The sequence below is a fragment of the Sciurus vulgaris genome, assembly GCF_902686455.1.
Source record: "Sciurus vulgaris genome assembly, chromosome: 2".
In the NCBI taxonomy this organism is placed as follows: domain Eukaryota; kingdom Metazoa; phylum Chordata; class Mammalia; order Rodentia; family Sciuridae; genus Sciurus; species Sciurus vulgaris.
Window position 1 is genome coordinate 89,767,394 of NC_136462.1, and position 23,127 is coordinate 89,790,520.

A 23,127-nucleotide genomic window follows, 5' to 3' on the forward strand; every position below is an offset into this window, starting at 1 on the left:
AATTGGTTTACTTTCTATAGAGTAATTGTCCCTTGGTATCTGTGGAAGATTGGTTCCATGACCCTCAACAGATACCAAAATCTGAGGATGCTCGGGTCTCTTATATAAAATGGTGTAGTAGTTGCATATAACCTATGCATAGCCTCCAGTATATTTTAAGTTGTCTCTAGATTACTTATAATACCTAACACAATATAAATGCTATGTGCATAGTTGTTCTACTGTGTTTACAGAATAACAAGGAAAAAAGTTTGTAAATGCTCAGTGAAAGTGCAATTTTTTCTCCCCAATTTTTCTATTCATGTTTAGTCAATTTTCCAATGTAGAACCTGCAAATACAGAGTTTCAACTGTATTTTTATCAACTTTGTTTTCAGTCTTTTCACTGTTTTTTTGTTTTGTTCGGTGGGGATATAGAGAATTGAACCCAGGGGCATTTTACCATTGAGCTACATCCCAGTCCTTTTTTATTTTTATTTTTATTTTTTAATTTTTGTTTTTTTGGGTATCAGAGATTGTACTCTGGGCCACAGGGTCTCACTGAGTTGCTTAATACCTTGCGTTGCTGAGGCTGGCTTTAAACTCGCAGTCCTCCTGCCTCCACCTCCCGAGCCACTGGGATTACAGACCTGTTCCACCCCACCACACCTGACCCAATTCTTTTTATATTTTGAGACAGGGTCTTGCAAAGTTGCTAAGAGTCTTCTAAGGCTGACCTTTAACTTGAGATCCTCCTACCACAGCCTCCCAAATTACTGGGATTACAGATGTGTGCCACCAAGCTGGTTTGTTTTTCATTTATCAGAGTTCTTTTTTTGTCCCTAGAATTTTCTTTGTAGCATTCTGTTCTTCATTTCAACAATAGATGGACTACTCATCTCTTTGTGATATTAGTGCTACTTCAAATGTTTTTTCTCCCTGCATCATGTTTCCCTTCTGTTTTTGTCTTTTTACATTTCTGTCTTTCATATTAGAGGCTTTCTCTGAGACTGTGACTCTCTATTCAGATTTTAGTGTGGAACACTAAAAACTAATGGAAAGCTCTGTAAATGTAGGGGAACGTTAATAGCTATATACCTCACTATGGGATGATGTAGGTTGGTCATTTTATTGGAAAATCCTTCAATTTTTAGATCTTTTTTTATTGAGCCAATCAGATTCTCCTAAGAACACTTCTAATTTCCTGTTTAGAGCATAAAGCCTGTCTGCTAGCTTTCTGAAAGCCAAGAAGGAAATTAGTTCGGAGAATGGTAGGGTAGGGAGTTACATCTTAACATTCATATATAAACTTTTTCCTGGTTTCCTAATTCCGTCTTTACTGGTACCTAGTGTCCTCTAGTCCAAAGCTCCATTATTGATATTTTTCTATGAAACATACTTCTAGTCTTCTGGTAAGGGATTGGCATTGTGGGGAGGCAGTTGCTAGGCTAGACCATAGAAGCAAGAGGGGGAATCCATGGTCTAACTTCCTCTTAAATGGAGTTCAATCACTATTTTAACTCTACCCTTAGCCTTACTTCCATAAGTAGTTGTTGCCACCAGTAATATTCTATAGGGATCTGGTCTACAAGAGCAACTGGTTGCTCTTTAGTTTTCTTTACTACTAGTATCTGCTTTCCTTGGGTCATGTAACTTAATTGTTAACCTCTTATACTCTTTCTAGCTTCCAGAATCTTCTTGTTATTTTGTCCCTTATTGTAGTTTTATGCCCTTTAAGATGTTCCTTTAAGGGGAAAAATGAAAAGTTCCTTTACTATTATTTGTGTTGGATTTTCAGAAGATTAGAAAGAATGTGTTTTTGGTTTGCTAATCATAACCACAGATTATAGTTGCTCTTATTTTTAAAATGTCTTACAGGTATCTTCTCAGTCTGTCCCATGGGACTTTTATATCAACCTCAAGTTAAAGGAACGTTTAAATGAGGAGTGTGATCAGCTTTGCAGCTATTATCAATATGAAGATGGCTGTATTGTTTGGTACCAGTATATAAACTGCTCCACCCTGCAGGTTTGCATTAATACTAAATACATAATTCACAGTTCTTAAGTAGTTAAGCTCCATTTAGCAAAAGAATGTAGTACAATATTCCTGCCATTGTTCTAGCAGATTAATTAAAAGTTTAAAGAATTAATCATTTTCTTTTCACAGGTTTTCTTTTTTTAACTTTTTATTTTGACCAAAAAAGAAGATAGAATTATAACTCCCATGAGCCAGTCATCTAACTAGGATAGTTATCTCATAGACACTCTTGTTTTATATATAGCACACCCATCCCCCAGGATTTTGGTGGAGGGGGCTATTGAACCCTGGGATATTTTACCACTGAGCTACATTCCCAGCCCTTTTTATTTTTTTATTTTGAGACAGGGTCTCACTAAGTTGCTTAGGGCTGGCTAAGTTGTTGAGACTGGCCTTGAACTTGTAATTCTCTTGCCTTAGCTTCCCAAGTCACTGGGCATGCCCCACTGTAATATTCCTAGGATTATTTTAAAACCCAAACACGGGCTGGGGAGATAGCTCAGTTGGTAAAGTGCTTGCCTTGCAAGCACAAGACCCTGGGTTCAGTCCCCAGCACCACACACAAAAAAAAGCCCAAGCACAACATACAATTTTATTCTTTGGCTCCCCCAACCCCCACCCCATTGCTAGGGACTCAGAGCCTTGCACATGTTAGGCAAGTGCTCTGTCACCCAGCCAGACCCCCCAGCCCTGGCATGTTCTCAAGAAATTTTTATGGAGGATTTTGATAGTAATATGAATTCTTTAAAATGGTTGGAATGAAATTATTTTAAAACATCTTACAGAACACCTATTATGGATGAGACTCATCCTTGATACTCTTTTTCCTTTATCTCGTTAAATCCTTACAATATTATGGGAGATCATAGTGTTGTTAAAACTGGGACATAGGCCCAGTAAGCATTCTAGTAGGAAAACAAAAAGGAAGCAGCAGTTATCAAGGTATTAAGTGTAACTGTAACTGCCCCAACTGGAGAAATTGCAAGTTTTCTCTTCTACTTCCAGGATCTTCTCCAGCACAGTGAATTTATTACCCATGAAATAACAATGTTGATTATTTATAACCTTTGACAATAGTAGAAAAGCTACACAAAGCAGAAATAGTCCATGGAGACTTGAGTCCAAGGAGTCTGATTCTAAGAACAGGTTGGTCTCTTTAATTCTAATTGCCAGCTTTCTCTTTAAACGTGGGTAATTGCCTTTTTGTGTGTATGCTTTTTGATAAATGCCATATCAGTGAACACATTTTATTAAGAGAATATTTGCTACCTAAAAGTCAGTAATCATTAGAAATAGATTAAAAGAACTTAAAGAAAAAACACATTGAAGGCTTGTGTTGTAGCTCAGTGTCAGAATGCATGGCTAACCTGTGTGAGGCACTGTGTTCAATCCTCAGCACCTCATGAAAATAAAGAAAATAAAGATATTGTGTCCAACTACTAAAAAAGAAAAGAAAAAACACATTGAAGAAATACATTAATTCAGATAAAAGAATTAACTGTTGGTTTATCTCATGAAGAGATATAAAGTATAAATATTTTGAGAAATGTAACTTACATTGTGTAGTAATTATTTTGAGTGGGGAAAATGCAGATACAGCAGCAATAGAGGCACTGCTCAGTTTCAAAGACCAAAGCTTAAGTCAGGCTAAACTGAGATAATAGCCAAAAGAAGTTAGTAGAATCAGAATGCAAATATAAACCAAGTAAAAGGACTTAGTCTTCAAATTTAACCCAGGTTAGCCATAAGATTTAGGGGGTGAGCAAGAGCAAGAAAAAAGAAATGAAGCCAAAATAATTAGAACTGAAAAAATATAGAAAATGTTGAGTCACATACAAGAAAAGATGGCCCAAGATCTTTGTTTTATGAAAAGGATTAGAGAACCAGTACACTCTTTTAGTGATTATTGATCTCATGGTATTTGAGTAGTGACCTAATTTAAAGATGCTTTGTCTCCCTCAATCCTGTGTCTTGGGTAAGCAGTTAACTTTCTAAGGTCATTAACATACACTAAGATCTAGAATCCCTGCCCACCACCACTTCAGTAGTGGGGATTGAACCCAGGGGCAATATACCACCTATTTTGAGACAGTGTCTGAGTTGCCAAGGCTGGCCTTGAATTTGAATCCTACTTTATCCTCTGTAACCATAGAGATTGCAGGCATGTGCCACCACACCTAGCCACGAAATCTTTATTTTGCCTTTCTTCTGACTATTTAACCTGTAAGAAAAGGCTGAATTCGATGCAAACATAGTTGGCATCAAAATGAAAGGAACCTTCAGTGTATTTCTGCAATTATAACCAAAAGAACTAGAGAATCCCACCTTTTCTCCTGAGATAGCAGTCTTTAACCTCCCTACAGTAGTAGTTATTGAACCCTGGGTCTAGCACATACTAGGCACTCAGTAATGCCCCCAATCAACCCTTCTCAGTTTTTATTTTTGGAACAGGATCTTGCTGTGTTGCCCAGACCAGCCTCAAACTTAAAATCCTGCTTCAGCCTCCTGTGTAGCTGGGATTGAAAATACACCATGCCTGGTTAAGATAGTAATCTTCCCCCGCACTCCCTGCCCCGCCCTTTTGGTACTGGTGATTGAACCTAGGGGTACTCAACCACTGAGCAATATACCCAACCCTTTTTGGTTTATTTTGAGACGGGGTCTTGCTAAATTAGGGCCTCACTAAGTTCCTGAGGCTGGCTTTGAACTTGTGATCCTCCTGCCTCAGCTTCCTGGGCCACTGGAATTACAGGCATGCACCACCTCACCTAGCAAGATAGTAGTCTTAATGATTTGCCCAGACATAATGTAGCAACATTTCTTATCAAGAGCCCCATAGGTATTTTGGATGAGACAATTCTTTGTGCAGGTCTGTTCCAAGCATTGCAGGATGTTTTATATCCCTATTCCCCATAAATCCCCCATCCACCCAATTAAGTGCAAGTAACATTCCCCCAGCCATTTTGACCACCAAATACTCTGTTTTTATTGTGACCCTACTTCACAACACTAAAAGTTCAAAGGACTGTTATAGAGTTCTCCAGGCTCTGAAAATTGGAATCAGAGGTATTTTCTAAGCCTTTTCAGAACTGGGCATTTGTGGTCCATGTATTCAGCTAGCCCTTCTCTCAGCCACCAGGGACTCCAGGAAAACACATATTGTGTCAAAGGGATGTTACCTTCTATATTGTCGTTACTTAAATTTAGCAAGAAATTTGATGTAGATTCACAAAATAAAGAACCTATTAAAATCACTTAGTTCAATGTCTACGTATTTTGGAGAGGTAATAAAAATTAGATCCCAAAAAACCAAAGTTTTGCCCATGGTAATGAGTTAGTAGCTGCTTAGAGGGCTTTGTGAACTTATGCTTCTTTTTGTTCATCTAAGAAACATTTTTTCTACCTTTCCAAAGTTTAAAAAAAGTGTTTTTAAATGATCATAGTTTTACGGTGGTCAAAAATAAGTTGAATGTAGGACCAAGGAAAACTAGGAGAGTTGTAAATTTTAAAGTAAAATCATTCTGTGCCATAGATTAGATTAGTTAAAGCTTGTATTTAGGAATAAAAGACCTTTACCTATATCAATCAGGAGTTTGAGAAATACAGAAGGAACACATGAAAATAATCTATTTTTCTCTCAAATAGTTTCTATGTCTCCTCAGAATAGCTTTATTACATGAAATAGAATTAATTGGTAGTGAATTTGTGTTATGAATTATTTTCTTAGGAAATAAGAGCTGTAAAGCGGGCGATTAGCTCGGCCTGTAGAGCGCTTGCCGAGCGTGTGCACGTGCTGGGGTTTGAATCCCCAGCACCTCAGAAGAAAGCAAAAAATGAAAAGGAAGTAAGAGCTGTAAATGCATAGAAGTAAGGTAGAATATGGTGTTAGTCTAATAGAAACATGAAATTTTATAATATAGGCAACACTTTGCCAAAAAATAACCTTATTTTGTTTTGTTTTTATTAAACTCTGGAAGAAGAATCTATTAGGAAAGCCCATCTATAGTAGTAAACAAGAAAGGCTGTGAGACCTATAAAAGCTTAATTTCGGCTGGGGAGGTAACTCAGCTGGTAGAGTGCTTGCCTCGCAAGCACAAGGCCCTGAGTTCAATCCCCAGTACCACAAAAAAAAAAAAAAAAAAAAAAAAAAAGCTTAATTTCTCCATCATAATTCCTGTTAGTGTATAAATCATTGCTACTGTATGGTTTTGTTGTTGTTGTTGTTGTTGTTTGTTTTTGTTTTTGTTTTTTCTGGTACTAAGGATTGAACTCAAGCGTACTATACAACTGAGCTACATCTACAGCCTCCCCTGGCCCCTGTTTTTGTTTTTGTTTTTCAAGACAGTATTTTACTGTTTCTCAAGCTGGGCTTGAACTTGCTTTCCTTCTGCCTTAGTCTCCTGAGTAGCTGGGATTGCAGGGATGTGCCACCACACTCAACTGCTATTGTATATTTTGATTTGTACAGTATAAGGAAGAAAACTGCTTTCTTCTTCCAGTACTTACTATATAATATGAAAGCTTGATAACTATTCTGCAGTGGCCATGCACTGTTATTAGATACACATAGTGTCATCAAAGAGATCTTAACATTCCCCACTAGGATCCAGGAGGGTGGACACTAACCTTGTTCCTTTGTGTGCATTTTCATTGCTGACCACTGGAAGGAGCTGTTGGCATGGCTAATACATAGCTGCAGTATTTTTTTTTTTTTTTTTTTAAATAAAGATCAGCTATGCAGCTTCTTTCATGGCCTATTTTTATTATCTCTTTCTCTTAAATCTGGGCTTAGAATCCACGATCCCTATGATTATAATAAGAACAGTCAAGCTTTGAAGATAGTGGACTTTTCATACAGTGTTGACCTTAGAGTGCAGCTAGACGTTTTTACCCTCAGCGGCTTTCGGACTATTCAGATCCTAGAAGGACAAAAGATTCTGGCTAACTGTTCTTCTCCCTACCAGGTAAGTGTAAAACAAGCCTGAGGAAATACGGAGAGGGTTTCTTAATCTCTTCTTTATCTACATAAGCTATAAAAGCTAGTATTTACTACTGTGGACTCTCCTAGAATAGATGACCTAGTTTTCAAATACTGTATCACCAAGTCAAGGAAATGTATCATTTTTCCTGTCACAGCACTGTAGAATTTACACATACACATGGCTAACTTAGTAACCTAAGTGTTAGGACCATGTCTGCTATTTACCATCCATGTGATCTTTTATAAATCATTTTCTATGTCTTCTCTATGAAATAAGGATAATAGTCTCTGTTCTTCACACATTAGAATTATTATATGGATCAAATGCAATAATGTATATAAAAAGAAAATTAGGACAAATGTGTTTTATATGTTGGCATTATATGCAAAAATCTCTTCTGATTGAGCTCTAGACACAAGGCATTTACTGACTGAAGTAGCCTGAATCTAAAGTAGTCATGTGGGCCACATTTAGACCACAACTGGAATCCACGTAAATTCAGTTGGTCTACACATTTAAGTTGATAGTCCAGATAGTTGGTCATCTTTTTTCTTAAGGATCGTCCATAGAGTTGATCACTTCTTTGGGGAGCTTCTCTCTTTCCTATAGGGTAAGGAATAGTCTAAAATGTATGTCATGAAATAAACTTAGTTAAGCTCTGTAATACCTTTCAACTTCTTTCCTAAATAAACTGCCGTGATGAGGCAGAGTTTTTTTAGCTGATGGTGCTTTTTGTGATTTCAGGTAGACCTGTTTGGTATAGCAGATTTAGCACATTTACTATTGTTCAAGGAGCACCTACAGGTCTTCTGGGATGGGTCCCTCTGGAAACTTAGCCAAAATACTTCTGAGTAAGTATTGGTGATTTCAGGGTCTTTGCCTGTGAAAATAATTTTCTCTCTTGGGTGCTCTGTCTCTGCTTTGGTAATCTTAGTTTTCTTAAACCAAATGCCATGATTCCAGTAATTTTAGATCATTTTTTAGTAGAGCACTGGTTTAGGATAAAGGATTTGCTAATTAAAAATAAGACTCAGGGACTGGGGTCATACTACAGTGATAGAGCACTTGCCTAGCATGTGTGAGGCACTGAGTTCAATTCTCAGCATTGTACATAAATAATTAAAGGTATATATATATATATATATATATATTTTTTTTTTTTTTTTTTTCAAAACAGTCATACTATTCAGATTTCAGTACATTCTGAACCTGAGCTTATCAATATTGATGATTAGTATGGAAGCTTCTCAGTTTAAAAGTGTTAATAGAAGTTTTTTGGGGAATAATTTTCTAACCAACTGGCATTAGTCATAAACCCCTTTTTAACAGCCATTCTATCAAAAGTTAATAAGCATCTCTTGAAGGTTTCTAAATTATATACCGATTTTAGTCTATTATTTATTTAATTAGGGGGTAGAACCAAACCAGAGAATTCAATCTCCTGGTGAAGAAATAAATGATCTCTTAGTAATAGCTGCTTAGAATGAGCTAAACAGACATTTATCCAAAAGAAAAAATACAAATGGCCGATAGATATATGAAAAAAAAATGTCTTTAATATCTTTAGCAGTCAGGGAAATGCAAATCAAAACTACACTGAGATTTCATCTCACTCCAGTTAGAATGACAGTCATCAAGAATACAAATAATAGGGCTGGGGATGTAGCTCAGTGGTGTATAGCTTGTTTGTCTAGCATGCACAAGACCCTGGTTTTGATCCTCACATGGAAAAAAATAATAATAATGCTAAATGTTGGTGAGAACATGGGGAAAAAGGAACACTTTTACATGGTTGATGGGGTTGTTAGTACAACCATGGAGATTTCTTAAGACTAGGAATGAAACCATCCCATGACCCCAACTATATCATTCAGTATTTACCCAAAAGAATTAAAGTAGCATATTATAGCAATACATGCATATCTGCTTATAGCAGTATAATTCACAATAACTGAAGTATGGAACCAGCCTAGGTATCCATCAAGCCAATGAAGGATAAAGAAAATGTGAGATACACACACACACACACAGAGTGGAGTTTTACTCAACCGTAAAGAATGAAATTATGTCATTTGCTGTAAAATATATGGAACTCGAAAACATTATTTTGAGCAAAATAAGCCAAACTCAGAAATTCAAGGGTCATATATTTTCTTTCATGTGGAAACTAGAAAGAAAAAGGAAAGATAAGGAGGTTGGGTCTCATGAAAAGAGAAAGGAGACCAGTAGAATAGAGGAAGGGTACCAGGGGGAGGAAGGAGGTGAGGGAAAGGAGAGGAACTTGGGGAATTAAATTGATCAAATTGTCATGAACAAGTACAAATATGTAGCAACAAATCCCAATGATTATGTATAATTATAATTCACCAATAAATTTTTGGTTTTTGGTACCAGGGATTGAACCCAGAGGTCCTTAACCACTGAACCACATTCCCCAGTCCTTTTAAAGTATTTTATTTAGAGACAGGGTCTCACTGAGTTGCTTAGGGCCTTGCTAAATTGCTGAGACTGGCTTTCAACTCTCGATCCTCCTGCCTCAGCCTCTTGAGCTGCTGGATTACAGATGTGCCACCACCATGCCCAGCTCAAAAATAAATACCATATATATGCACACAAAAAAAGAGCTTCTTGGTCTCAGAATCTTAGTTCTTCAAACCTACTCGTAAAACTTATTAAATATGTTGTATTCCACCTTCGTTTATCTTAGTTAATAACTTTCAGCATACACTTACCAGTTTATGACTTATTGGTGCATTCTTTGGTTCAGACAAAAGAAATCACTGTTGAAGATTTCACACCCCTTTTCCACTTTCCCCTCTAAAAACCATCAAATTTTATTTTTCTCTTCATTTAATTCAGAACTTTACTCATCATATTTGTCTCTTCCATGTATTTTGTGTGTGAGTGTGCATGGTGCTAGGGATTGAACTCAGGGCCTTGAACATGCCAGGGCAAGCATTCTCCTCCTGAGCTACATCCCCAACCCTCTCATATCTATTTTAGAAATAGGCTTGGAACATGGTGTCAGTATAGAGAATAGTCAGGCATAGCCAGTCAGAAGGCTGTGGCCCAGACAGATCTGACTGACACAAGCAGAAATAGGTGGGGTATAGCCCTGCCCTATACAATGATAGAAGTTTTCTGTTAAAAATAATAGTAAGCAGAGTTACAAACATCATAGGTTTAAGCAGATTGCTTCAGATAAATTTAGTGTTCTCAGAATTGTGAGAATGATAAACCACTGCATGGGGAGCTGTAGTCTTTTTAATGACTTGACTCAAGGAAAGTTAGAGGAACCAAATTTTTTTCTATTTGTGGAGAAAAGTATATCTTAGTATACAGATGAAATATATAGATTTGAATGAGAATTGGTTTCCTTCCATGTGCATTGCATTACAGCTTTTCCGCCAATGGTAGGCTCTTTTTGTGGTTCCTCCCTGGGCTTTCAAAGAGCTCTCTGAATAATCCCTAACACTAGATTTCTATTTATTACCTGAAATCATTTTGGTGCATAAATGTACCGCTGAGTTGATCGTAGAAAGAATTCTAATTTTATATGCCTAATCTTGATGGAAATGGTTTTATATATTTTAGGCTAAAGGATGGTCAACTGTGGAATAAGTTCTTTGTGCGGATTCTGAATGCCAATGATGAGTCCACAGTGTCTATTCTGAGGGAACTTGCAGCAGAAATGAATGGGGTTTTTGATACCACATTCCAAAGTCACCTGAACAAAGCCTTATGGAAGGTAGGGAAGTTAATTAGTCCTGGGGCTTTGCTCTTTCAGCAAGATAGGCAGTCAAGTCTCTCACAGATTCCTGCCTAAAATCAATGGTTGTATTGTGGAACCCTGGATCTGTATATGCTGTAATTTAACTTAGGACACATTTAGAAGTACTACCAATACTTCTCTACTTTTTAGTAGAGGTATATTTCTAAGTAACTGGCATTTTTTTAACACAGTAGTGGACCTACTCTCAGCCTTATCTAACCATAACAAAGAAATGTTTTATTCTACATTGATTCCATATGAATGGATATTCTGTTGTCATTTAACCCTTTTGCCTCTACTTTGTCCTGTACTTTTTTTCCCTTTTGAAATTTGTAACATGTGCTCTTATGGTCACCTTGTATTTTATAAATAATAAAATAGTATTTGTTAAATTTGTGCTTCTAATATTTCATCTACTTTTTGCAAACTAAATAAATGGTTTAATTTTATAGAAAGGAGCTATATGACTGGAAATTTATATATCCCAGATCTGTAACACTTATGGTAGGATTATAATAGGACAGAATTGCCAACCATTTCTTTAGGTATTTCTGGCTTTCCAGTAAGTGATCTAAATTGAAAAGTAAGTAAAGCACCAAACTGTCTTAAATTTCAAGTGACAAAATTGTATTTTGTATATATGGCTTATATTTCAATGTTTTTACTTTTATCTATCAACTCTTGGTATTTATACAATCTAGTAGTGCTACTGCTGCTGGGACTCTTGATTTAGGAATGTGGCTGTTAGAAAGGAAAAGAAAAGATTTTGAACAGGGTTTAGCAACCTTTCATAAATGGAAGAGTCACCATTTTATTATTACATGCAGAATGAATTAGAGCAAGAAAGGATTAGTGAAGGGATAAAAGGAAATTTTTGTTTAGAAGATTTAAGGAAGCAGGGGCTCAGAATAAAAAGATAATTTTAAAGAGACTAGGTCTCAATGAAGCATTGGACATCCAATCCAAGTGCAAGCATAAATTATACCTGACCTTGGGGATATGGAAGAAAATTGGAGAAATGAGGAATGAGAACTGTCTAATTGTCTATTTCATATTGAAATATCAACATTATCTAATGTTACATGCTGTTGTCTGATTTTTTTTTTTCATTCTCGTCACTGTTACTATTCTAAAATTGCCAAAAAGAAGGATATCCTAAGTATATCTCAACTAAAAATATTTAAACATACTGTACATAGTTGAAGCAGTGAAATGACTTGGATCTGAAAGATAATCAACTTAGAAATATTTGCTCTTAACCAAAAGACAGCTCTTTAAACATTCTCACATTTGCTTCTCATACTGATTATGTAAAATGATACATGTATATCTTTTCTATAATCAAACCCCCCTTTCCTCTCTGCTCACTTCATTTCTCAATTCACTGTGTTGACACACAATCATTACTCTGAGACTGGACAGTAAATGTACATTCATATTCATTCTCTTTTTCTCCCTTCCTCCACCTCCCTCTCAGGATTGAAAAATTCAGGAATACTTTGCCACTGAGCTAATTTCCAGCCCTTTGCGTATTGAGACAGGGGCTTGCTCAATTGCTGAGGCTGGCCTCAATGATACTCCTGCCTCAATCTCCTGAGTCACTGGAATTATAGGTGTGTATCACTGTGCCTAGCTGAACTTTGACCTTAACGGGGTCCTTGGTTCCACCAAAGACATAAAAGCTATGAATATTATTAGGATAAAGGTGGAATTTTATGTGGATTTTTGTTCATCCTCGACTCCACTCTGACCAGGAGTTCATTCTTCCTGGCTCTGGGGTGTCCTCCTAGCCCAACTCAGGGTCCACATTCAGGCTCATCTCAAGCACCCAACAGCCTGAGAAGGTAAACTCAAGAAAAGCATAAAAAAATCAGGGAGCCCAGTTCTAATCCAGTGTTTTTGAAAATTGTGTTTAGTTTGTACGTATTTGTATTAAACACAAGTTGAGAAAAATTAGAAGAAAAAAACAGCCAACAATTAAGGTTTTATTCATTCATAATCCCACCATCTATGGTCACCACTGTTAATATTTTGCCTATATATCTGGTGAGTTTGTTAGGGCAAACAAAACACTAAAACTGGCAGCTTAAACCACAGAAATGTTTTATCTCACAGTCCACAAAGATGGAATTCCCAAGATCAAGTCCAGCCTGTCCAGTTTCTTCTGAGTCCTCATTCCATGACTAATGTGGCTGCTGCTTCCCAGGTCCTTTCTTTGCAGTCTTGTGGCATCTCTTAATAGTGACATTTTTAAATCAGTATGGGAAACAGTGGATTATTCAATAACTGATATTGAAATAATAGATTAGAGCTTGAACTCTTTGCAGTGCAGGATCTTGTGCTTTCGATGCAAGCACTCTACCAACTGAGCTATAGCCCCAGCCCCAAGCTTGAACTCATCTCCAGTACCACCACTAGTTCACACAGCACCTTTGTGGCAGTTAAAGACTCCTTCCTTCAGCGGATTCAGTACCTTCCAGTGCACCACAGCTTGACTAAATTTCAGCTCTTTTCCCACTCAGTCCAGTATCCTTATGCAGTGAATAAATTGCACAGCCGCCATATGCAGTGGACTTGCTTGTTTCACTGCTTACTCACAAAACCATTTTGGATAATTCAAATATTTTAATAGAAAAATATGAAGTACTAGGTGATTTTGTAATCTTTATCATTGACATAAAACCAAGATATAAATAAGAAAATTGCTATTACTATAGTAGATAAAATGTTCAATTTAGCTAGGCACATCTCAGGTCTATAATCCCAGCAAACCAAAATAAATAATAAAAAGGGCTGGGGATATGGCTCAGTGGTGAAGCACCCCTAGGTTCAATTCACAGTACCAAAAACAAAACAATTCAATTTAACATGACTTCCTGTTGTCCTCCAAAAAAAAATAAAAACACTATAAACTCTAGTTAGTTCTTTATCTCCCTCAGTATCTTCAGGATTGATTCCAGGACTCCCACCCTCACCCCATGGATACTAAAATCCACAGTTGCTCAAACGCTTATATAAAATTGCTTAGTATTTTCTCATATACTATGTACATTCTCTCGAGTACTTTAAATCATCTCTAAATTACTTGTAATAACTATTACAACAGAAATGCTATGAAAATAGTTGTAAAAATTTTTTAGAGAATAGAAAAAAATGTTTGTACATGTTCACTACATATGCAATTTTTTCAAATAAAATTTCAATCAAGGGTTAAGTGACAATGTGGAAGCCAATGGTACTTGCAGCAAATATTTACATCATTTTCATCTACATTATCTCAAATTCTCAAGAGTTTGCTTTTTCCATAGCCTGTTCAAGCCAAATCAGAACCTCAATGATTTCCCATCTTAAGTGACCCAAAATCCAAGAATTTATTATGGCCTACAAAATATTATTTGCTCTAATTCCTGCCAGTCTTTGACCTCTTCCCAGACCCCTTTTCTTTGCTAATTCCATTGTAGTCTGTCTGCTTCCTTAATGTTCCTCAAACATGCCTGCTTGTTTTCCTCTTTATGGCCTTTTTTTTGCCATCTCTTTTTCCTGGAATTGTTTTCCACTGATCTTCTATGTGGATGACTCCCTTACATCCCTTCATGTAGATGCCTTCCCTGACCAGTGTGTATACATAGCATCCCACACATTCACTATTACTTTCTGTCCCTTTTTTACCTCTCTTTATTTCTGTAGCACCTATCACCATGTGTGTGTGTTTGTGTCTGTGTGTGTGTACATACACTTCCTTTTTTCTGATCCCACTATCAGAATTTAAGTTCCTTAAGGGCAGAGATTTACTTTGTTTCCTACTTTAACCCTAATGCCTAGTACAATGCCTCAATGAATAAAACTATTTACCTTAAAGGAGAAAAAAAAAAAGCATTAGACAAAAGACATTAACAATCCACTATCCACTAACACCCTTTGGTCCTTCAAGGGGAAATCCAAGTGACAACCTGGGAAAGTAGCACTGGAATTAGTACAGAGTACAGAGGTACAGACAGACTATTTTATAGGCTTTAGAGCACCTAGCTATGAGCCATTTTTTTTTTTTTCTTTTTTCTTTTTTTTTTTTTTTTTGGTACTAGGGATTGAACCCAGGGTTACTCTACCACTAAGCTACATCCCCAGCCCTTCTTTTTTGTTGTTTTTTGAGACAGGGTCTCACTAAGTTGCCCAGGCTGGCCTTGAATTCATGTTCCTCCTGAGTTACTGGGATTATAGAAATGTACCACCATTCCTGATTATTGATTTTATACACAGTATTCTTGGAATCAACACATAGTTCTCAGAAATAAGGAGTGACTTGAAATATTATAAAAGAGCAGCCACAAGTTTAGAAATTTGTTATATTGGACCTTTGGTCAGGGGGAGAAATCTATCCTAGGTGCTAGATGTGGCTAGAATCACAATGTTTCATTTTTAACATACCACTATTTCTTTAATATGTTGTAACTGATGTGTTGACTTTACATTGAAGTATACTTCATTGTCTTATTTACACCTTTCAAAACTAAATGTTATTTTCACAGGTATATTCCACCATAATGTGTACTTTATTTCCTGTGTATGTTTGATTCAGGCTAACATTTAATTGAAATAGGTGAATCAATCAATGTATGCTGCAATTTCAAAGTAGTTTTATTTTACTGGGCTGTTCATATGATGTATTTTATGTAATTGCTTCTGTATGAAATTAGTAAAGTGAAGATGGCATTTCATAAAAACCAATTAAAATTTGTGGACAAAAAGATTTTATATATATTCATATATTTACATATTTGTTTGCCTTTGCATTTAAAAAAAATTTAAAAATCTGGTATTGTTAAACTAAAAGCTGAAAAAGATGACATGGTGTTTCACTGAGCTATCATTCAAAAGGACATGATAGCTAAGGGCAAATGAGTGTGTTGTCCAGTGAATCAAGGTGTCCCAGCAAGCAGAGGGTGTAAGGTTGGCAGAAATATGAGTTAGACAGAGGAAACACAACTATCATTGTTAGAAGGGATCTTCCATATCAAGGCTACCCATCACCAGATGAGAAGGCCGTCATGCAGGACTCGGGAACTCAGACAGGCATGGTCCTATGTCCTAGAACATGGGTAGTGACTGAGATTCCATGGTGTAGGAAGGTACGTGTAGACCTCCCCATGGCTCTTGCCTGCATCATTCTTCTGCTGTGTTATGTGAGTAGTTGCCTTGGCCTTGCACATTTATATGCCTCACCTTTCCAACTTCCATAAGCCCTTTGCAAGTTCTCTGTCTTTGTATAACCTGGTTTAGGATTTGCATGAAGCATTTATATTATAGGTGGTCAATTTTACTTAGAACCTCTTCAGTATTGAGGTGGCTCCCTCATGTAGCGTCAAACCAAACACTGGCACAGTAGTTAGAAATGCTGCCTTTGAAGCCAGAATGCTTGGATTTGAATCCTAGTTGTGTATTATTGAATAAACTCTCTGAGCCATCCTCTGTAAAATGAGGATAACCCAAGTGCCCACTTTACAGAGGACTGAAAATTAAAGCTTTTAGCACGGATACTTGTAGATGCCATTATTGATTTAATTCTAATTTTTAATGGTCTAAGGGTCTCTGGAAACTTCTCAAGTAGATTGGGAGCCTAGCTATTTGATTGGAGGCTTACTAACCTTTTGGTTTTTTTGTTGTTTTTTTTTTTGGAATGCCAAGTGTCTTCTGTACTTTATTATCATTGTGGTCTTTGTATCAAGATACCTAGTAGCAATGGTAGCAGGTTTTTTTTTGTGTGTGTACTTGTAAAAGCATGCCTTTATTTATTTATTTTTATGTGATGCTAAGGATTGAATCCAGTGCTTCACACATGCTAGGCAAGCGCTCTACCACTGAGCTACAGCCCCAGACCAGCAGATTTCTTTTTAAAGCTTAGTAATGAGCATCAGATATCTTTCTCCACTTTGTGTTTCTTGTTTTTGGAATGCTGGGGATTGAACCCAGGGCCTCAAATATACTAGGCAAGCGCTCTACCATTGAGCTACATCCCCATCCCCCTCCATTTATGCTTACATCCCTTTACCAAGAAGAAAAAAATTAAAACTCAAGTTGTCTGAAGCCTGGACACATTTCCATGATTAGCTAGGCAATAAAAAAGTTGGTGGCTTTATTCTTCCTGCTGTGTAAGCAAGTCCAGGCCCTAGAAAGATGGGACTAGATTATAATTGTTTTTGAAAAGTGTTCTAGGTCTGGGGATATAGCTCAGTTGGTAGTGTGCTTGCCTTGCAAACACAAAGCCCTGGGTTCAATCCCCAGCACCATCAGAAAAAAAAAAAAGAAAAGTGTTCTACAAAAATGGATGGCCTGTTACATGTCATATTACAAAGTGAAGATGAAGGTAAGGAACGTACATTTTCTTCCAGGAAAAAACAATTTCTGAAGAGTCCCAGTTCATATTTTCCAAAAAGAGTTGGAGGAGGGGATAAAATTTCAACCGAGTGCCAAAGGGCTGTCTCTGAGTGGCCAGTAGTTGTCTTGACAAGGAAGGTGAATGCTGAGGATGAGGATAGCTAAGGTCGACCATCCCCACCCTCCCCAGCCAGGGGAAATGGGAATGGAAAGTTTTTTGCCCAGTGTCTATGAAAGTGTGTAATGAGCACAACACCACTCAGACCTAGTCTCAGCAGTACTCCTGTTCTTGTCTGCTGGTGCCTTGTCTGCCAGTTCTTAAGAATGCCAAATCAATGCCAGAGGGATGCAGAAATGCCCAGGGCACAGATGATGGAGAGTTAGGTCAGTCCACACTGTGAGAAGCAGTAGAAGATGTAGTAGAGCCAGGGGACAAAGCTCCCCATAATAAGTAGAGCAGTCTCGCAAGATCTGGTTTTGACAAAAGATGATGTTGGAAGAGCCAGGAAAAGGTGAGGCAGATCACTGCACTCAAAAAAAGCATCACCCAAGCTGCCTTCTGAAGAGTAGCCATGAAATACATATTTGATCTGAGTGTGGTTAAGATTCCCCCCAAAAGGTAAAAGCAGATGAGTCCCAAAGTTGCAAGTTTCTGTATAAATGCAGAAGATGATCTTGAAGCAAACCTGAAAGGAGAGCACACGTGATCTATGGCCATGAGCAGGTAGGTAATCATCGCCCTTCAGCCAGTCAGGGATCACATCATATGAAATGACCCTACCACATTCCTACCAGACCTCATACACCAACTCCCCCATCTCCTTGGCCCAGTGCACTTGCTAGGAAAGCGGCAGTACCATACAACCTCCTCCTCTTCCCCAGCTTTGATTGGTTTGACAATTATCAGTTCACCCTTCTCTTGTAGCACAGGTTCCAGGTTAGCCGGTTCCATCATCAATTTCCCTGTTACTGACAGGAACCCCATTGCCTGGTGCCACCATAGATTCTTTATGGGAAGACATTTGACTGGTACCTCAATACCTTGTAGCTTCAACTTGAAGATAGGTTGGGGTCTCTCAGCCTTAGGGGGAAGATCTCCCTGTGATGGTAGGCAGGTAAGCTCCTTTGGGGGCCACTGTCCTCTTTTGAGAGTCACAAATATTTATCCTTAAAACAGTCTCAGGATCAATTACACATCAAGGTATTAAGAAGGTCATCTGGTCGGGTTTTTAGTCCACACTTCAATCTGAAGGGTCTCTAGCTCATAGCCATGCTGCTTCTATTCTAGGCAGAATGCAGGAAACTTTCTCTCCAGTTCCATTTGTTCTGACCTACCAGGCAGTGTCTTGCTGCCCACTAGTCAAGTCACCTAGAGTTGCATCTTGCTCCTGTTGCCGTCTTTCTCTTCCTCTCCCTGGCCAGAAGACACAGCTTTCTAGCTTTGGAAGCAGAACCTACTGACCTTCTTTGAAGCCAAGACATTTAGTCTCTTCTTGAGACTTTCCCTGCTTGAGCTTAGGCTTTCGGAACTATTTCTATTTTATTCTTTGCTACTTTCCTCTCCTGAGCCACAGAGTGAAAGGTAATCACTTGATTAGTCAGAATAAGGAAAGGAGAAATGTAGGGAACCCTAGGAGCCCAATTCAGGAACTGGAAAACTTGGGCCCAAAACATCAGTTCTGCTGGTTAACAGCTGCCTATCTAAGTAGGTCTGCCATTGCTGTCCCTCTGTAAACTTGTGCTGACACCTCTTACTCCAAAGGGATGTTGTGAGAGTTAGTTAAAGTAGACATGAAAGTCCCTGGGCTTGGATCAAACAGTGGATTAACCTCCAACACCCAACACCCAGCCCAGAGAGGTATATAGATGGCAGCTGGAACTTGTCTGCCCTGATGTTGAATGGAAGCCAGGGTTGAGTGAGATGCCTGAGATTCTTATTCACTTAGGCCTCCAGCTGCAACCCGTTGACTCCTATCTTACTCTTTATTGAAACATGTTTATCCCCTCCAGGGCAGCAAATATATCTTGGAATGTGGCAAAAAAAAAGATTAGCCAGTAAATATTTATTAAGCTCTACTATGGCCTTCACATTGCTGACAGGATATAAAGAAATGTAAAGCATGCTTTCTCCCTTCAGGGAGTTTACAATTTAGTTAGAGATACAAGATATAACAGCTTAAAAACTGAGAGAATATATGAGAAAAATAAGCTTGTCAAAAGTAGACTCCTCAAGGAAAGCCATGAACAAGGAAAGCCAAAGGAGTGGAGTAGATAAGAATACTCAGAGGAAGTAAGGGCCAGAGTGGGGCAGTGTGTCCTGGATGCTGTCATGAACCCTGGAGCCCAGTGGTTCATGTGGAACTCAAGTTATTTGTACTTTTGTCTTGCCATTCTCAGCATGTTGGCTTTTGTCCTTAGGCTGGTCCCCATATGGGACCCAGTTGATTACCCCAGTTTCAGAGCAACTTGAAACTACCAAAAATCAAACAAAAAAGCTCCCCAAAACCACCCATCCAATTTTCTCTCATGTCTCTTTGGCCAAATTGTCACATATTTGGGGCCTAAGCCAGTGGGAAGGGAGTTACCAAGATTGATTTATACTAATCAAGATTCACCCCTAGGGCTGGAGCTGGGGAGGGATTTTTTCCTGAGCTCACAGGTAGAAACTGGGTTTCATTTAGCAAGTGAGAAGGGAGATGGGATGGATTTTAGAAAGGCAACCAACAGTATCTGCCACATGGTTAGTGCTGGGAAGAAAAAGAATGATTTGGTAGCACAAGAGCCTCCTAGACTCTGAAACAGATTGCCTAACTTCAAACCTCTGCTCTGTCACTTAGTGACCTGATCATGAGACCTTAAGTTCCTCATCTCTGAAATGGAACAGTAATAGTTCCTACAAAGATTGCAAATTCCTTGGAGTAGGTACTTGTTCACTGAGTTACCCCCAACACCTAGCAGGTACTCAATAGGTATTTGTTGAATGGATTAATTAGCTGCACTTTTGTGATAATTACATGAGTTAATGTATAGTAAGGGCTTGTCAAAGTGCATAATCTACAGTATATGTGAAAGAAAGGTCCCTTTTAGCTGTAGCCATTGTAGAGACATGGGGAGCCCTCTGCACGTGTCCTCTAGCTGCTTTGCATCCCTTGTGCTGCAGGTTTATCAGCCCTTGCTCATTGCAGAAATTGAGACTCAAGAAGGCTGCTCTGGTAGACTGGGGCTGAGGCTGAGACTGCAAAGGCTCAACACATTCTTTGCTGGGAAGAGTACATTTGCAAGTCAGACTTGCAGTCTCCAGTTTGTAATTTTGCCCTGACTGGCTTCTGAGCAGCTCCTCACATTGCTGTTAAAGCCTCAGAGTTGACTCCAGATACCTCCTTTCTAAGGTTACCTGGTCAGAATCTAGAGGGGTGCCCATTTCACTAACAAAAGACTTTTCTTTTTCACCCTGTTCCTCGTGACGTTATAGTCAATTTTTGGTAGTCCCCCTTTTCTCTGCTCTGACAGGTGAGCCAATCCCTTCTTGTAGGGGCTGCTTCCAGGAAAGACTCATCCATATAGGCCTCTGCAGGATCTGCTGCCAGCCACTGACCTGCTAGTAAATGAGAGCTGACTCACACCTGATGTTTAAGGCCTGGGCTTCCCGTCCCACAGAGATGACATCTCCAGCCAGAGGCAGGCACTTCCCTTCCAGTGGCACTCACAGTCCCTATCACAGTAGATTGTGGCCAGACTAGCTAAGTGGCTCTCTTTGATTCATTTGTGCAGTGTGACCCTGGAAAGTCAACGTTCTTGCCTTTGCCATTAAGTATCACAATGAAAACCAGGGCTTCAACCCCAAATCCTGACTTTGACATGTCCTGACTGATTAGGGGCAAGTTCTTTAGATACTGCCTCAAACTCCTCCTCTGTACATTTTGTGATAATAATACCCACCTCATGGTGCTTTGAGGATCCAGTGAAATAACAGGTGGAAAGAGACCAGCCACACTGAGCCTGACATACATTGGATATTTCACAAAAGAGTTTTCTCTGTTGCCATCTCTATCTCATGTAAAACCAAGTGTTTTCACAATTCTATATACCTGGTCCTGAAAAAAATTCCATTTCCTGTTCACTTGCTTGAAAATACCATTTCTCCAGAAGGAAAACTCTTTAGGAAGTCACAGGAGAGTCCCTTGCCAGTGTCACTCCTAATCCTGGTGATATTGTGACCCATGCTTCCTTCTGTTTTCCTCATAGCATTGTGACCAGAGACTGGGCAAGAAGGAGAGAACTTACAACATGGTGCCCATCTGCTGCCATCTTTGCTGGGTTTGTCTCCTCAGGAGACAAACCTATCTTCCTTCCCCCAGTTGCCCCAGAGGCAGAGGCACTGTTGGGGTAGAGGCATGAGGATATTAACCAGCTTCTCAGGGAATTGTCCGTTTTCCCTTAGGTCCCTTGTGTTTCCTTGCCTCCTCCCTTCCCCTACTTACTGTCAGCCATGAAGGTCTGCAGCCCAGACCAGGCTTCTGGAAGGCTTCACCTTGCATACTTTGTTTTTAGGCAGAGGGCCTTCTGATCAAGGCTAGAGGGGCAGTGGCCAGGAAGCAAGCTTCTGCTGGTCAGCAGCAGTAGTCAGTTCTCCTGGACTCTTCTTCCACTGTGTTACCTTTGTTGGGACAAAAGTTCTTGCAGGCATTCTTGAATCTGCAGCCTGCAGGCACTCTTCCATGGAACACGATGGCAAGAACACCACCAGTCACACACTTCACCTGCCAGCCAGGTGCTCACAGGGAAGAGGAGAAGCCGGACAGGAGACAGCATGCAGGATACCTAGAGTGTCCCCACTGACAAGGCCCTTGAGACTCCTCCCTCTGAGGACCCCAGAAACTAACCTGGTCCTCCTCTCCTTTGCTGCCTACACCCTAGAGGAGAGCAGGTACCCTGGAGTCAGGTTTCCTAGCTGCCTCTGGCCTACCGCAGTTCTGGAGCTCAGGATACATAGGCCTCCAGTGGCAACACCTGCTCATTAATCCAAGCCCTTCCTTTCAGGAGCCTGCCCTAGCTTGGGATAGTGGGGGATGAGGCAGGCACCTCCCTTCCTGGCCCTGTGGTAAGGCTCTGAGGAGTGTGGGGCAGGTGGAGACAGGCCCAGTGCAGCCATCAGAAAGGCCTGCATAAAGGGTTAGGAAGTGTGGGGGAAAAGCTAAAGATCTAGAAAATTTTGTCAGTAAAAGGGGTTTTTTTTTTTTTTTTTTTTTCTGGCACACTGGGCCTTCCATTTTGTTTCTAAACATTTTTATTCTTTGGGAAAACTTGGAAAGCATTTGGTTTATGCAAATTTTAGGATTTCATTGTTAACATTGTTCATGGCCTTTCCAAACACATCCCCAAAAGATTTTTTAAAAACCATGCCATGGGACAGTGAGCCTGACTCACCAAAATGGTTCAGTTAAGACAAGTTACTTTTTGAGTCTGCAAGTGTATGTCCATTCACAAAAGCAGAAGAAAGTAAAGCAAAAGAACATTGAGAAATTGTGAGAACACTGCTGTGGCTGACTCACACTACTGCAGATCCCTGGGAGCCAAAATTCAAAGGCAGAAATGTCGGTGGCGACAGCACCACCGCTGCCTCTGCCTGAATTACAGATACATCACACCCAAGGCTTGCTGCTAGAATGGGCCTGCATGGGCAGTAAGAGGATCAGCTGGGGTCTGTGAGAAGGCAAAGTTGAGTTCCAGTCCTGACTGCCTCTAATTTTCTCTGCGGCTTTGCTGAGTCACTTAATCTCTTGAGACTGCATATGGCATCTGTAGAGAGAGGGGTGTGGCTGATGATCCGAGAGTCCCTTTCAGCTCTGTGATTCATGGGTTCTAATTAAAAACGTCTGGAGCATAAAACATCTTCCGATGTTCGTTCATTCATTCAGCAAAGTTTACATGAGCTCCTGCTTTATGCCAAAGCACCATGCTGGTTTTCCTGCCCTAGAGAGCT

At 39.2% G+C, this 23,127-nt stretch overlaps 1 protein-coding gene across 1 annotated transcript in view; it reads left to right on the top strand.

Moving 5' to 3' along the window:
* The window catches only part of BUB1B (BUB1 mitotic checkpoint serine/threonine kinase B), a 73,473-nt gene extending 57,967 nt beyond the window's left edge, over nt 1-15,506 (top strand). Inside the window, 6 exon segments of the mRNA XM_079125970.1 lie at nt 1,857-2,006; nt 3,024-3,081; nt 3,084-3,166; nt 6,812-6,982; nt 7,745-7,851; nt 10,595-15,506. Of these exon segments, the coding sequence (XP_078982096.1) occupies nt 1,857-2,006; nt 3,024-3,081; nt 3,084-3,166; nt 6,812-6,982; nt 7,745-7,851; nt 10,595-10,826 (801 nt within the window). The 3' untranslated portion in view covers nt 10,827-15,506.
* Nucleotides 15,507-23,127: the final 7,621 nt, after the last annotated feature.